The sequence below is a fragment of the Puma concolor genome, chromosome C2 (genome assembly GCF_028749965.1).
Source record: "Puma concolor isolate L17-30 chromosome C2, mPumCon1.1.hap2, whole genome shotgun sequence".
Taxonomy (NCBI): domain Eukaryota; kingdom Metazoa; phylum Chordata; class Mammalia; order Carnivora; family Felidae; genus Puma; species Puma concolor.
In genome coordinates, this window is record NC_141675.1 from 76,550,940 (window position 1) to 76,565,689 (window position 14,750).

Consider the following 14,750-nt stretch of genomic DNA (forward strand, 5'->3'; position numbering starts at 1 on the left):
GTGCACCAGGGTGGAGGTGGGGAGGGAAGGTGAAGGGCTGAGGCCGGAGGGAAGAGATGTCTAGGTGCCGGGAGGCCGCTCCTGGGAGGAGGGTGTGGGCGTACAGAGGTCGCTTTTCCTTGGCAGGTCCCAAGGAGAAACTCGAGTAGCTACTGACGTCTCACCACCATGGGGAACAGCCTGCTGGGGATCTGCATTCTCTACCAGGGTCTAAAGAAGGATAGAGCAGAGGGTGGGGTGAGCACAGAGTGGATGGGCAGTGTAAGAGATTGTGTCAGAGGAGAAGCTCGGGCCCAGGAAACAGGCAGTGTGCGGGAGAAGGCAGGATCAGGATGAGGGGGCGTGTGGGAGGCACAGGCGGTGCCCAGGAGGGAGGACGGTGCCCAGGAAGGGGGCAGTGTGAGAGGAAGGGGCAGTATAAGGGAGGAGCTGGTATTCGTGGGAGAGGATAGCGCCAGGATGAAGGGGCATGTAGATCAGCGTCTGGAGGGAGAAGGCAGTGGTGGGGCAACAGGTAGTACCAAGCGGAAGGGGCAGTGCTCCGGAGGAGAGCAGTGTGATGAGGTTAATGCCAGGCTGAAGAGATCCTGTGGAAGAGAGTAGGTCCAGGGGAAGAGGGCAGTGGTAGGGAGGGTGCGGTACCAGTGGAGGGGACAAGTGCAGGCTTTCCTTTTCCCCATAGTGACATCATGGCAAATTCCCAAACTGTACAAACCCGGCTCAGGTGACATCCAGCAGGGCCAAGTCAGCCGGGGCCGGGCTGGGGGACCTCGGTGCCAGCTGGAGGGACTGGGCCCCGCGCTCTGCAGGGTCAGCGCGCTGGGGGCGGGGTTCTGTTCTTCCTGCCCTCCGCGAGGACTGTGCCCTCGGCGGGCACGCGGACCAGCAGGATAGGGCTAGGGCCGGGGTTCTCTGGGCCAAGGATCAAGGTCCCTGGCTGGGGTAGGCTCGCAAGCATTCTGGTCTTCCCAACCCGGACTCTCAAGAGGGCGCGCTAGAGCCTCATCAGGGAGCGAGAAACCGCGCCACCACGGCCGGAGGTGGGACTAGTCGTGTCCCCGCCCTGGGGCGGAGTTATATGGCCCTGAGGCCCGCCCTAAATCCTGAGGACTCTCGGAAGCAATCGTTCGGGGCGGAAGTTAGGAAGCCCCGAGAGCCAGGCAGCGGAAGTGGTGGCGTTACTCCTTGTCGGCGCGCATGCGTTATTCTAGTCACTTGCTGCCACTCTGTAGGCGCTTTTACCATCCCTCCACGCGAGGGGAAGCGCGTACCCTTAGTCGTGGTAGCGGTCTCAGCCACTCTGCTACTCTCGTGGCTGTTTCACCATGGCGGGCATCCTGTTTGAGGATATTTTTGATGTGAAAGACATTGACCCGGAGGGCAAGAAGTTTGACCGAGGTAAGTGAGGTGTACGTAGGGGCGGTTTAGGGGAAGGGGCTAACCTCCTCGGGGACACGCCCCTGGGCCCCTTGTCCACCCCACCCACGTGGCCTGCCCCTACCGGCAGTTCCTGATAGAGGACTCTCCCTCGGGAAACATTTTATAGATGGACAACGGAGACTCGGAACTCTGCCTGGCTTCATATATGCTGTGCCCTGTGCCTGGCTGGCTTTTTCTCATGGTGCTGATAAACTCCTGGGCACCTTTCTAATCGCTCCTCACTCTGAGCTAGGCGCTGTATCGAGCACCTTACACACATTTTGTCCTACCTATTCCTTTCAAGAGCCTCCATGAAGTAGGTGGTGACTTACCCAGTTTGCTCCTAGAAGTTAAGTAGCCTACCCAAGGCGACATTGTGAGTAATCAGACTTCAGAGCTTGTATTCTTGTAGTGTCCTAAGAATTTTTAGTTCTTTGTGACGTCCTCCCTTAGTCAGAATTGACTGATTGCTATACACGTCTTTATTCTGTTACTGATCAACGATTATTGAAGTGTTCCTCCTTGATGTCTCTTCCTTTGCTTGGAGACTGAGATGTTCTTCGAGACAAACACCAGTTCTTACAAGTCCCGATAATCCACTCAGCACAGCAGCCAGCACCAAAAGACAAACCTTTGGATGAACGAATAACTTGCCCAAAGTCAGGTTGTTTCTTAATCACCCAGGCAGGCCTAGAACCTGGATATTATTTATTGCCAGAGGACCTTTGTTTTTTTCTGGGATTCTGTCCACTTGCCATAGTTTTCTTCCCTTTCTTTCTGACATGTCTGGTTCTGCATTTCTCTGAGAGCAGATGAGAGGCTAGTGGATGCAGACTGGGTTAGACTGAGTGTTCAATTACATATAATCCCCCAAAGCGGGGTCTGTAGCATTTGCTGGAGCCTGGCAATTACCCATGCCACTCTTTTCTCTGCTTCCCTCCAGTGTCTCGACTACATTGTGAGAGTGAATCTTTCAAGATGGACCTAATCTTAGATGTAAACATCCAGATTTACCCTGTAGACTTGGGTAAGTATTGAACACAGACAATAGCAGGAGGCTTTTTGACATTTTAGCCGTTCTTCACTCCCAGGTATTGCCATTATTTTCAGGTGACAAGTTCCGGTTGGTCATAGCCAGTACCTTATATGAAGATGGTACCCTGGATGATGGTGAATACAACCCCACAGATGATAGGCCTTCCAGGTGAGGAAGTGAAGAAGGGAGCACTTGAAATATGCCTGAAGATTAAGTAGATAAGTAGTATGAAAAGACCCTTATTTAATTTGTGGAATAAATGATTATCAGCAGAATCTGAGTAACCTTAAGGAAATTGCTACACTTAAGAATTTGAACAGCCAGGTGTTTATCCAAGCAGTAATTACGTGCTTGTGGGTTGTAGTTTATTGATGGCTAAGGAAATGACCACTGAGTGACCTAAGCTGTGTGAACCTTGCATCTTGGGAGAGAGTTTGGTGTGATGGAAAGGCTTTGGAATTCCACGGAGTTCAAATCTCAGCCCTACCACTTATTTGTTGAACAACCTAACCTCTTTCAGCCTCAGTTTCCTCACCAGTAAAGTATGCATGGTCCTGCTTTGCTCATTGGGTTGCTGTGAGGACTAAATGGCATTGTATCTGGAAGACGTCCGTTTTCATAATGTTGACGCTTAGTTATCAGTTACCATTATTAAAGGGCCTCTCGTTATTGTTAACTACTTTTTTAAGAATAACCTTGCTATTGTTGTTTCACAGGGCTGACCAATTTGAGTATGTAATGTATGGGAAAGTATACAGGATTGAGGGAGACGAAACTTCTACTGAGGCAGCAACGCGTCTGTAAGTTCCATGGTCTTGTGAGACCCTTGTCCCCCTGCCTTGGGCCATGCTCTGAAAATCTGGGCCGTGCTCATGTTTCCTGTGTCTCTCCCCAGGCACCTCAGACCTAGGCAGGACCCAGAAGGGGACTGTTCTGGGAACAGTTTCCAGTCTGAAATGTAGGCTGCTCACTTGGCCCTTTGTCAGGACCTCAGGGCCCAGGGGTCCAAGTGAGAAGCCGATGATCTTGCTATGTGAAGTGCAAAGGCAGGTTGCTTCCCCAGGAACTAAATGCAGCATTAAGTGATTAAACTGCTAGACTTTTTTGGTTTTGTTTATTTGTGTGTGTGTTTTGCTACTCTGCAATCCAATCCCTAGTTCTTTGGTTTCCCTGCCCAACTATTTTAGTTGTTCTTTAAAATCTTATTAAAACAATATGTGCTCTTGGTAAGAAATTTGAAAAGCAGAGAAGTAATGTGAGGAAGCAAAAAAAAAAAAAAAAAAAAAAAATCACCTATAATTCCATACCCAAAGGGAATCTTTTACATAAACATTTTTGAGTATTCTAGGTTTTTTCCTGTGTACTTTTTTTTCTTTGAGATCATGTTGTTTGTTCTCTTTTTTTTTAAGTATTTATTTAGTTTTGAGAGAGAGAGTGCAAGCAGGGAAGGGGGAGAGAGAGAGAGAGAGAGAGAGAGAGAAACAGAATCCCAAGCAGGCTCTGTGCCATCAGTGCAGAGCCCAAGGTGCATCTCCACCTCATGAACCGTGAGATCATGACCTGAGCCGAGACCAAGAGTTGGACGCTTAACCGACGAGCCATTCAGGCGCCCCTTCTTCTGCTCTTTTTGCTTCAAGTTATGTAAAATGGGTTTCCCTATGTCAGTTTAAGGCTTTTCCTAAACATTTTAATAGCAGCATAACATTCCAGTAAATGGATCTATCTTAGTTCATTTGATCATTTCCATTACTCTGGGCATGTAGCATTTTCCACCTTTGTTTGATATCCGGAATACTGCCATGCACATATCTGTGCATTCGTCTTTGTCTGAATTTTGGTTCCTAATGACCAGACGCTAGAAGGGTGCCTCTCTTTCTTAAGCTGGGATGGGGAGCCACTGGGTAGCCGCTCCAGAGCTTAGACTCATGGGACTGGGGCCTTCCATTTCAGCTCTGCCTACGTGTCGTATGGGGGCCTGCTCATGAGGCTGCAGGGTGATGCCAACAACCTGCACGGATTTGAAGTGGACTCCAGAGTTTATCTGCTGATGAAGAAACTGGCCTTCTGAAGCACCCAGGAAGCCAACCTTGCTGCTTAGTCACTTAGGGCTTGGACATTCATTCATTCAAGCCTGAGGAGCGGTAACTGTTGACCACCTGTTCAGGAGGGGCTGTCTGTCTGCCCACTGTGGGTGCATCTTTAGGTGGTCTGGACTCCATGGGAAACTTGCCTGTGAAAGACCCAATGGGAGAGCTTAAAATGGATGAGAAGTTGTTTTGTGTGTATATGATTTTTAAATTAAACTTTACTTTTTCAGATCCGTTTCTGCCCCGCCCTTAAAAAAAAAGTCTTTTGCATTTACCCTAAAATCATTTTTTCTACTTTGCCTGTGGTATATTATATTTCTGGCCCACAGCCAGATGATCACATGTCAATGTAGGATCTATCCCAGCCTTTTGGTATCTGGGTTTAGGGTTGTCTAAGCCTTCTGGGTAACTACCCCAACATTTATCCTCCAAAGTGATTTTCTGTCTGGGAGAGTGTTGTGCTTTTGGCTCCTGAGGGCACCCCAGCACCGGAAGATACCACCCATTTGGCATAGAATTTTGAATGGGCAAGGAGCCCTGCTTGTGTCCTTCCAACACTTTAAGTCTCTTAGGAAGTCAGATCACGTTGATTTAAATGAGTCACTTGCGTATCCTGGAAATGTCCATCATTTTTGTGGAAGCTTTGGGTGGAAGCTTTTAGATACAGGCATGGGACATGACTATGAAGAGAATAGAAAGAACAGATTTGGTGGTTCTAGGAACAGGTGGAGGAGCTAGGTGTCTGCTCTACATTGCATTACTGCAATGCAGGGAGGGAGGGTGAGTGGTGGGGGTTCTCACCAGTACCACTGAACAGGCAGCTGCTGCACAGACCAGTGAAGTGGACAAGGCAGCAATACCAATGAGGCTGGCAGTCCAGTTCTAGGACAATGGAGCAGCCTGACTGCAGTCCCTAACTTAAAACTGGGCAAAAACAAAATGGAGGAAATGGTGATGCTTGTAGAAGCACTCCAGGATATGAGCTGGCTTTTTAGCCTGGCATTTGAGGTCTCTGAGAAAGTCTCTGGACTCTTATTTCCCCTAGGAGATTCAGGGTAACAATCCAGAAAGATTGTGAGTGTGTATTAAGCAGTTTTCTCTTTTGATCTCCTGGTTTTGCCATGGGAGCTGGTCCCCCTGCTGGGATGCCTGGGGTATTTCCTTCCCTATCATTTTCAGGTCTTTACATGAGGTGTTAGAAATAGTATTTAGGGAAATGGGTTGAAAATGGATGGTCTCTGCAGGGGGGAGGAAAAGGTGTTTTGCTTTACTGTGGGGGGGGGGGGGATGGACAGAAGGTGCAATGGGGGTTGGAATGAATTTTCATGGACTCGTAGAACTTTTTTACGTGGAGTCAGATTTGGGGTTTTGGAGAAGGCTGGATTTAGGTTAGAGTGGGGAAACTTAATTACCAGTAATAGTTTGTGGGGTAGCATAGCAGACTATCCTGGCTATCCTGGGTAGCAGAAGAGAGAACTGGCATGCAGTTGAATAGAGAGAAGAGTTTTCTGGTTGCCACAGTTTTTTGCTTTTTGTGTAAAGGGAAGAAGGGATGGAATAAGTCTGACGATGTTTTGGGAAGGGTAGATTCTCAATATGGACAGATTAGTTCACATTGGAGAAGCCCAGGAGTTATTTGCATTTGCCCTGAAGTAAGTCCAATGCTGATAGTGGATGCCTGGAACTTACTGGCTATATACTTCTTGCAGTTTTGCCAACCTTGTCTCTCGTCAGACTGTGCTGAGAACCCTTATTAAGCCTTTGTCTTTGGTCCCTTTGGCATATCTTGTTCTGGGTGCTGACTCTTTCATGTGCCAGAAGGTTCTTCATTTTGATCATTACATTTAATCCAGGTTAGTATTTCAGTAAATTACAATTTCTACTTAACCATTCCCTTGACTGCATGCTGGAATTTGTAGTGTGGATGAACTGTTCTCTCCCATGCAAAAACTGACACCATCTGAGATGCGTACACTTTTGAGCTTTGTGCATTTGTTGATTCCTTCTCCATGGCAACTGTTCTATCCATGATGGGAGAGAAGGACACCTGGAGATGTCTAAGTTCGTCACCCCCTCCAAGAGCTTTTGGTTTTCTACTCAGAACTTTTTAATTGTTGGTCTGTTTACTCCCCCAAGACTCGGAAATCTTTCCTGATATATAGAATCACTGAATGATCTGTTGGACAGTACACCACACTGGGGACCATATGGGCTGGTCAGCCTAGGGTTTCTTCTTGCTCACAGGGCTATGTAAGCATTGAGAAAATGCCTGGCTTCTCTGAGCCTCAGTTTCATTGTCTGCAAAGTAGAGATGATAATCCCAAGGTGATAGAGTTGTGTGAGCGGTATAAAAGGTAACATACGTAAGGTTCCCGGCATGCTGGCTTTCCTTTCTTCTATTTTGGAATACCTCTAGTGATCCTGGGGTATCTGGCAGTGTTTGGAACTCTGGATTCCTGGCTGTTTTACCTACATGGTCGTCTTTCCTTTGGGGAGTTGCGGGGAGGGAAGAGGAAAAAGCTGCTATTAGTTTTCCTACAGGAGCCTCTGGAGGTAGTGTTGACCTGTGTAATGGAGTTTTTGTTTTGGGCAATAATAAACCTCTTCAGAGGCACCACAGCGGCATTTATTTGCAAGGCCCCATAAGCCTGGCTTCTCTAGAGAATCCTTAGCAGAGTTCATGGTGGTCACATAGGGCAGCTTCTTAGATACTGTGTGCTTCTGGGATTGGGAAATGAGCCTTCAACTTGTACTTGTCCCTCCTGCTGTGTGAGCCCTAGGAGACTGACTCTTGCCACTTCCTGCACTTCCCCCTGACCTCCACAGGAGGGAGGCAGGAACCCGTGCCTGGCAAAGCTTCCTGCTGAGCTGCTGAAGCTCTCGCTGTTTGCTCAGCTGTCACATCCAGGTTTTGTCTTGACTGAACTGTCTGCACAGCCTTACCTGGGGTGTGAGGCTCTCCAAGGCTTCCTGTTAACTTTTTGGGAGGGGAGGGAAGGGGGAGATCTATTGCCCCCTGAGAAGAACATCTCTTTCCTTTGCTTTTCTGTTAGCTTTTGGGTGTTCTTATTCTTTATTTATATAGGCTCAGTTTTGTTGATTATGTAGAGACGGCCTTTCTGAGAGACAACTTCTCATTCATTTTTCAAGAGTAAGGATCTCCTAAGAAAAGGAGATCAGAGCCCTATTGAGAATGATAGTAAAGGGGAGAAAGACACTAACCTTAGTTCTGAGGAAAAAAAATCAAAGCTCTTTTTTCTCTGTTTTCTGACATAAGGTTAGTCTCTACCTCTGTTCAGAAGCCAGGCCAGACCAGCCCTTTGCATAATTACCGTATGAAAAAGAGCACGTAGAAAATTAGTAAGCTGTAAATTTGTGCAGAAAATAGACCAAAGATAACTAGACGCTCTAGTGAATATTATTGATAGCTTAAAAAAATAGCTTCTGAAGTTTTACATTATACAGTGAAAAACGATCCCCTTTTCTGTCCTGTGTATCCCGCTTTAGCAGGGCTTTGGGTTTCAGGTGAAAGCAGGAAATCTGGTATAACTTGATTCCCAGGGCCTCCCCTCCGGGTAAGGGAACTTTACATGGGAGACAGTGCTGAAGCTGGCAGGGCCCTAGTACCTTACTCCTCCTGAGACAGATTCTGGAAGTGAGGGTGGGGTGCAATTAGAAGAGGACTGGCAGAGTTGGGTGTGACAGAGGGGTCAGGAAGTGGAGGCTGGAGCTGGATCGGGGGAGTGGGTGAGGTGGGTGAAGGAGAGAAGAGTGTGTATTGCCCAGTAGGAGGATGGATTGGGGAAGGAGAATATCCAGGCCAGAGGTCGGGTGGCAGGGAGCTCATGTCTGAAGTTCCTGGAAGGATGTCTGGGGCTCCTAGAGCCCTGGGTGAGGGTCCAGGAAAGAGTCCATGAGTTCCAGTCAAGGGTCCGTGTGTCCTGTTCACGTGTCCAGGGATTTGGTCTAGGTACCTGGAGGTTTGGTTCAGCCGACCAGGAATCTTGGCTCTGAATCCCTGCAGCCTCTTCAGAAGTCCAAAGCCAGTAGTTCTGGCTGAGACACGGGAGTCTGTCTCCAAAAATCCTGAAGTCCTGTTTGGGAGCTTGTGTAGTGTGAGGACTACAGAGGTATTGCTTGGGCCAGCTGTAGTGGGCAGGGCCTGCTTGGCACAGAGAGTGGGCCCTACTACAATCAGCAGGAAGCGCACCTTTCCTCGGAGCAGTTGTTGGAAGCTCAGGAATATGGCATTGGGATCCTTGTGAGCTGTGGTCCTGCCCTGTGGAGGAAGCTGTGGGCAGAGGATGGGACTGAGGCCAGAGATCTGGGCCAGATATCATGTCTCTCTCGTCTATAGGGAAAGATAAGGTGCCAGCACCCGGACTTTATGGCTCGGGGAAAGCACTCCTTAGTAGGTCAGCTCTGCTACCCTCAAGATTCCCAGAATTCTCCTTTCTTCCCTCAGGTCTTCCAAGGGGGCTAAGTCAGCAAAGGACAGTCTCTGTAGTCCCCTTGACTCAGGATTTACTTACCTGGGTTCCTAGGAGGCCCTGCAGGGCCCCAAGGAGGAGGCGGACCTGTCCAGAAAGCTGTCCCAGGAGGGATGAGAGGCAGGTGGGTCCCAGTTGTCCCCGTGCTGCCATTACTCCCTCCAGCAGAAGGGTCGCGGCTCCCAGAACGTCCTGTGCCTTGGTCTGCTCCTGCAAGAGAGATGGAAGGGAGAAGGGCCCGCTTCAAAGGGCATGCTAGTAGTGGGTGGGGAGCCCGAGGAGTAGCCAGGGGGATGAATCATAGGAGCTGAGAATTGGACAGGACCAAAGTCCCACCCAGCACAGGAATTCCTTCAGAGTCTCCCAACAATTGGTCATCGGCCTCTACTTGAGTAACTCCGGTGTCCAGTAACCCAGCCTGGTCTCACACTTAATTTCAGTCAGAAAAGTTCTTTTTTCCCCTTATATGCTGAAATCTGAGCTGTTACAGCTTTTACCTCTGGGTTCTAGTGTTGCCAGTTCACTCTTTCTGCTACAAAATCTTAGGGTCATATGGTTTTTTAAAACTTAATGTAGAGATAAGGCCATCACAGAGATCATAAAAATGAAGGAAGGGGGCTTACTGATAAATGGCAGACACAGAACTGCAAGGGATCCCTAGGGACCACCCTTCATCCCTGGCCCAGTCCCCCTGGAAGACCTGAGGGAAGAGAGGGCATTCTGGGGATCTTGAGGATAGAAGAGCTTGATCTTAAAAGGCGTGCTCCCTCCCAGGTTTCCTGAGCCTCAGACTAAAGCACTTCCAGCCATACCACAAGACTACCACCTTCCTCCAAACTACTCAGCAGCCCCCCTCACCGCCCTTTTTTAAGCCATTCCTCACATAACCTGTTTTCTAGCTTCTCACTGTTCAGGTTGCTTCTTCCTTCTGGACACATGCTCGTTTAATATGGTCCCTCTGAATAAATTAGCATTTATCTTGAGGAGGATGTCTGGTACTCAGTCCAGTACCGTTAAGTGCAATCCATTTACTGTTTTTTAGGAGTATTTCCACAATGCGGATGCTAGACATCTAAAACCAGCTAGAATCACTAGCTTTTAAAATAGCTGCTGTTTGAGGTCAACTCCGTCTTCCCAGATCTTTTTCATAGTAAGTTCTAGGGCTAGAAGTTTATATAAAGGAAGTGGGGGCATCGTGGCCTGGAAGCTGGAATAGGACTTTATTTAATTACTTTGAGTAAATGTACAGTTTTATATATATCTCTGTTAAATTTTACCTTGTTTTTGACCTAGCCTTTCAGCAAGTTGAATCTTGATTCTGCCTTTTGTTATTTTAGCGGTGCTTCCCAGTTTTGTGTCATCTGAGGATGACAGATCAGTCTTCCTTCTTCATGCTAACTTAAGAAGGTTGCACGGGACTAGGTCAAAGGCATGGCCATAAGCGACTTTTATCCAGCTTTCCTTGGTGTTCAGCTTTGAATCTATTTTAACATACTAGGACTGTAAGTCACCTTGTCCAGAGGACAACATCATAGTGGAATGTAGATTAGGTTAGGGTGGCCAAGCTGAAAGTGAGATATTCTTAGGGGGCTCAAGAATTTTAAAGAATCCATGGGAAGCAGTACAAAACTGATGAAGACAGGATTTAGGAAAACTAAAGGAAGGAATGACTTTCTTACCTTCTGGGTTTTCCATTCTCCCAGGCTAAAGTCCACAGCAGGCAGCAGGACAGGTGTGGACAAAGGGTTAACGTCTGGGCACTGGCTCTATTGAAAAAGATGGGTGGTGGAGAGGTGGAGAAGGGAGCTCAAATAAAGGGGGGGGGTATGGTGACCCCGTGACCAAGATAGACTTCCATGAGCAATATATATCCAGGCTAGAGCTTTTAAAATGGGCCAGATTGCAAATCGTAATCCTTGTCAAGGAGTGGTGATTGGGAGGCGGTGATCTCACCAAAGACAATATGGGGACAACAGTGCTTGGATCATGGAGTGAGAGGAAGTGATGGGAGTAAGGGCGTCTAACCAGTTAATGGGTAGAGGGGTGAGTGCTGGGAGATTCTCACCAATTTGCTGTGAAGGACATGGGAATCACGAAGCAGTTTATTTAGGAGACGGGGGTCACAGGCTGGAGGAGCTGGAAGGCATAGATTCAGTCTTGCAGTTAGGAGAAGCATGACCACGAGGAGCAGTTCTTAGATGAGAAGTGAGGTTGAAAAAGAAGAAATCACTGTCAGGTGGTCGTCCAGGAATTCCCATTTAAGACCCAGACTTGAAATCCAGGGAATTTGCCTTTCAGAAGCCTTATTCCCAGGAGATTGGGTTCCCTCAGCCCTCCACCCCTGCAGCACATCTCCTTTGTCTTTCCTCTCTAACCATGTTCTGATTTGGCCCTAGGTCCCTCCAGTGTGTTCTTACCAGTCAGCTCCATTCTGGCCACGCTGTCTGGTTGGAGTGGCTCCCTGGATGGGGCCTCTCCCCTGAATCCTTCCTGGGGCCATGGAGGCGGCTTGGGCTCTTGCACTTCTTGCACTGTGGGGCACAGGTGGGCTGAGGAAGAGGGTCTGGAATCTATCCTGCAAGTGACAGGAATAATGAACATTTAATCAGGTGTCAAGGAAAAGACTGCCTGGCTGGGGGGAACAGCTGCTGGGAGGGTGTGAGCCGCCGACCAGCCTAGAACTGCTAGAGCTCTGACTGCTCCCAGGTTTCCGTGTGAGTACAGCATATTGCGTCTCCTTTTTGTCAGGCTCCTTGGTGAATCTGCTGTGGGGCACCAGCCCCCTGCTGAGAGCAGGACAGAATCTGTATACACACACACACACACACACACACACACACACACACACACACACACACACATCTTAACTGGCCTCAAATTCTGAGCAACCTTGGTTGTTTGGTTGGAGACAATCTAGGACAGGGAAAGGGAACAGAAGTATTGTGGCATAAGCCCTGGAGAAGAGGTTGGAAAGCTGGATACAGGGTCAAGGTGAGGAGCTAGTAAACATGTGCGATGTGTTGAGGGGTGGCTTGGGGAGTGGGGCTGAGGAGGTGAGTTGGGCAAAAACAAAACTGGACTACTAGGGGTTGGTGATTACAAGATTATGAGAAGGTGGTATGGGAGCAATGAACCTATCATTCTCTTTCCATTTACCCCCACCCAAAAGCCTCTTGGAGTTTTTCTTTACACTCCCAGTTCTGAAATACTGGGTTATCCAAGGTGAAGAGATGGGCTAACAGTCTTGGGACTTGCCACCTGAGGCAAGATGCCCAGGAATGGGCACCTGCTGAGTGAGGTACCCACCTTACACGGCTTACCTCGCCTTGGACACCCACCGTATCCATCTCATAGCCCATATCTTCCTCCCTGCCCCCTTTGCAGAACCCTTCCAGTTCCTTTGCAGGACCCCCCACATGGCCTCCTCCTTCTTTGACGAGTAGTGCAAAGAGGCCTGCACCTGATTCAATATTGGGATTTCCTGTAGGTCTGTCAACATGCATGAGCCCTCCTCCCATTACCCTCTCCTTCGTCCCAGCTTCTCCGGTCCCACAATTCAGAACCTTAAGCTAACTAGGAATGGCTGGGTAAGAATGGGGATTGGATCTGTGTCCAGCTTGATGCTATGTGTCCTAAGCCCTAAATGTGCCACCTTTCTTATTTTCTCCCTGAGCACATGTCCCCTTTCCTTAGGACCCGCCAGGACTGCTATATTCCTCCAAGTCTGAGATCAGTCCCTCAGAACCCAGCACCCCACCCCCTACCCCTGCTCTGTCCTGCTCCTCCCATTCTGGGAAGGCTACACTCTTCTCGACAAAGGTCAGTGCCTGTAGGTTCCAGTTTGCCTGCCCCTCCCCCAGCTGAAAGCCCAATTCCTCTTTCCTGTCCTTCCTACCCTCACTTAACTCCAAAACCTGCTTGCCACTCACCGGGTGGAGAAGGGCTCCAGGACCCAGGTGCACAGCAGGCAGCCCTCTGGGGTGCAGATGGGTAGGAAGACATGTAGTGTTGGGGCACAGCCCCTCCACAGCAGTAGGGTCACACGCCTGCCCAGGCCACTTCTGCCCAATCAGAGAGCAGGGAGCTACCAGACACTGGCGAAGGCCCCCGGAAGTGACGCCTTCTCCTCCCACCCGCACTGAACATGGAGCCCCTGTCTGGACCATGGTCCACCAGCGGAGCCCAGCTCTTCCACCCACGCACACCACACAGAGGATTTGAACAGAGGGATCCATCTTTTTCTAGGAGATGGGAAACCTGGGGCCTGGCTGGGGAAGGAGATGAGAGGGGAACAGGGTTTTTTTCTAGGAGGAATCGGGCAGGACATTTTTGTTCCTGGGGAAGAGTCACAAAGGTCTGGTTCTGGTTTTAGATATATTGGTGGGTTTTTCAGTTCTTGACTGGCTAAATTTCTTTTCACCTGCTGTTGAAATCCATTAGGGCTCTTGCTTTTCTGCTTTTCTTTCCTATAACCCTCTCGGAGTCATGTCTTATTTCCCCTTTCCCAGTGGGAATGTGGGTATTGCCCATTTTAGAGAATGACGCTGTCATTGGTCAGTGTTGTGGGGAAAGCGTTTGGACAATTTGAGAGGACTGCACGGTGAGGGCTGTTTGTGGTGGTGGTGGTAGGGAGGGGGTGGGGGTGAGGCTGAGCTCAGGGCCCAGCAGCTCAGACAGCTAAGGCCACTTAACTCTGTGCCCAAGCTCTCCTGCACTTGCCCTGTCTTTCTCCCTCTTCCATCTCCTACCACTCCATATGTGACAAGAAGAATAACCAGGCCCATGTGTCCCTGTCTCAGGGAAGACAGCTGCTGAACCTCCCCCGCAAATACCTCCTGCTGGCCCCCCTCTTCCTTTGGCCCTGGCTCTAGTTCCTTTGCTTTCCCCTCAATCCCAGTCTCCTCACAGTCTCTGTCCTCAGGGGCCTCCTGGCCTGACCTTGTTCCCATCACCCCCACCTCAGTTCTTCCCCTTCTGCTCCTCCTCCCAAGGATGGGGCTGTCAGCTAAGGAGGATGGCCTAGATCCCGGAATTCTCCAGTTCAGCCAGATGAGATGCCTCCCAAGATTAGGAAGGAGAGTGCTGGGATGGTTGGGAGGATGGTGGGTGAATGGGTGTGGGAGGGGACAGGGAGGCAGTCAAGACCAGGAAACCAAGACAAAGGAGGTTGGGGGTGGGGTGGAGAGGCAGAGGGTCCCCTGCGTGAAGGAAGAAGGTGAGAAAGGATGTGAGGCTGGGGATGAGGATGGTTAGATGGGCCTCCGGACAGGTTACCGTAGGGAGGGAAACACTGTCACCAGACAGAAATGGGACTCTGAAATGGGACTTCCTGGGGGACCAGTAGAATGAGGACAGACCTCAGAGAAGAGATAGGGACACAAGCTAGACAGAGAGTGTGGGTAGTGTGGGGTTTGAGAGGTGCTGTGGGCCCACAGTAGGGGAGATCAGTTGACGGGCCTTTGGTGCACGTTGTCATCCTTAAAAGACAAGTCTTCATCCTTCCGGCAGTTACCGAGTACTAGCCCAGTGGCCGGCCCAGGCCTCAGGCCCAGCCTCTGCCCCTCCCTGGCCTGGGGCTCCCGTCCCGGGCTGGACACGCACCTCCCGGTGCAGCCGCCCTGTGGCCTCCGGCAGCGGGGGGCTCCAGACCCGCCTCTCCTCCCCTCTTCGCGCCCCCTGGTCTCTCCCCTCCCCCTACCCCCTCCGCTCCCCCTTCCC

The 14,750-nt window shown here is 49.7% G+C and overlaps 2 protein-coding genes across 3 annotated transcripts; one reads left to right on the forward strand and one right to left on the reverse strand.

Annotated features, from left to right (window-relative positions):
- The first annotated feature begins 1,151 nt into the window (after positions 1 to 1,151).
- POLR2H (RNA polymerase II, I and III subunit H) lies at positions 1,152 to 4,776 on the forward strand. The gene is made up of 5 exons (XM_025913194.2): positions 1,152 to 1,398; positions 2,363 to 2,446; positions 2,530 to 2,623; positions 3,172 to 3,255; positions 4,406 to 4,776. Exons 1-5 carry the CDS (start codon positions 1,326 to 1,328, stop codon positions 4,521 to 4,523), a joined length of 453 nt encoding a protein of 150 aa, XP_025768979.1. The 5' UTR covers positions 1,152 to 1,325; the 3' UTR covers positions 4,524 to 4,776.
- Positions 4,777 to 7,942: 3,166 nt separating this feature from the next.
- THPO (thrombopoietin) lies at positions 7,943 to 14,700 on the reverse strand. 2 transcript variants are annotated; one of them, XM_025913796.2, is made up of 6 exons: positions 12,962 to 14,700; positions 11,450 to 11,607; positions 11,098 to 11,225; positions 10,712 to 10,798; positions 9,075 to 9,242; positions 7,943 to 8,833 (listed from the first exon to the last, which is right to left on the reverse strand). In XM_025913796.2, the coding sequence occupies exons 2-6, from the start codon at positions 11,460 to 11,462 to the stop codon at positions 8,171 to 8,173; spliced, it is 1,059 nt and encodes a 352-aa protein (XP_025769581.2). In that variant the 5' UTR covers positions 11,463 to 11,607; positions 12,962 to 14,700; the 3' UTR covers positions 7,943 to 8,170. The 2 variants fall into 2 exon arrangements, with proteins under 2 accessions (XP_025769581.2, XP_086531010.1); XM_086674884.1 differs by lacking the exon at positions 12,962 to 14,700 and having other exon boundaries at positions 11,450 to 12,929.
- Positions 14,701 to 14,750: the final 50 nt, after the last annotated feature.

What these genes read in the sequence shown, in the direction of transcription:
- POLR2H (XM_025913194.2), top strand. Translation starts at nt 1,326, where the DNA reads ATGGCGGGCATCCTGTTTGAGGATATTTTTGATGTGAAAGACATTGAC. An exon ending in GATTTACCCTGTAGACTTGG is followed by an intron (nt 2,447 to 2,529) that starts GTAAGTATTGAA and finishes CATTATTTTCAG; the next exon opens with GTGACAAGTTCCGGTTGGTC. An exon ending in ACAGATGATAGGCCTTCCAG is followed by an intron (nt 2,624 to 3,171) that starts GTGAGGAAGTGA and finishes GTTGTTTCACAG; the next exon opens with GGCTGACCAATTTGAGTATG.
- THPO (XM_086674884.1), bottom strand. Translation starts at nt 11,633, where the DNA reads ATGTTCATTATTCCTGTCACTTGCAGGATAGATTCCAGACCCTCTTCC. An exon ending in ATGTCCTTCACAGCAAATTG is followed by an intron (nt 10,799 to 11,097) that starts GTGAGAATCTCC and finishes CTTTTTCAATAG; the next exon opens with AGCCAGTGCCCAGACGTTAA. An exon ending in AGGGCCTCCTAGGAACCCAG is followed by an intron (nt 8,834 to 9,074) that starts GTAAGTAAATCC and finishes CTCTGCCCACAG; the next exon opens with CTTCCTCCACAGGGCAGGAC.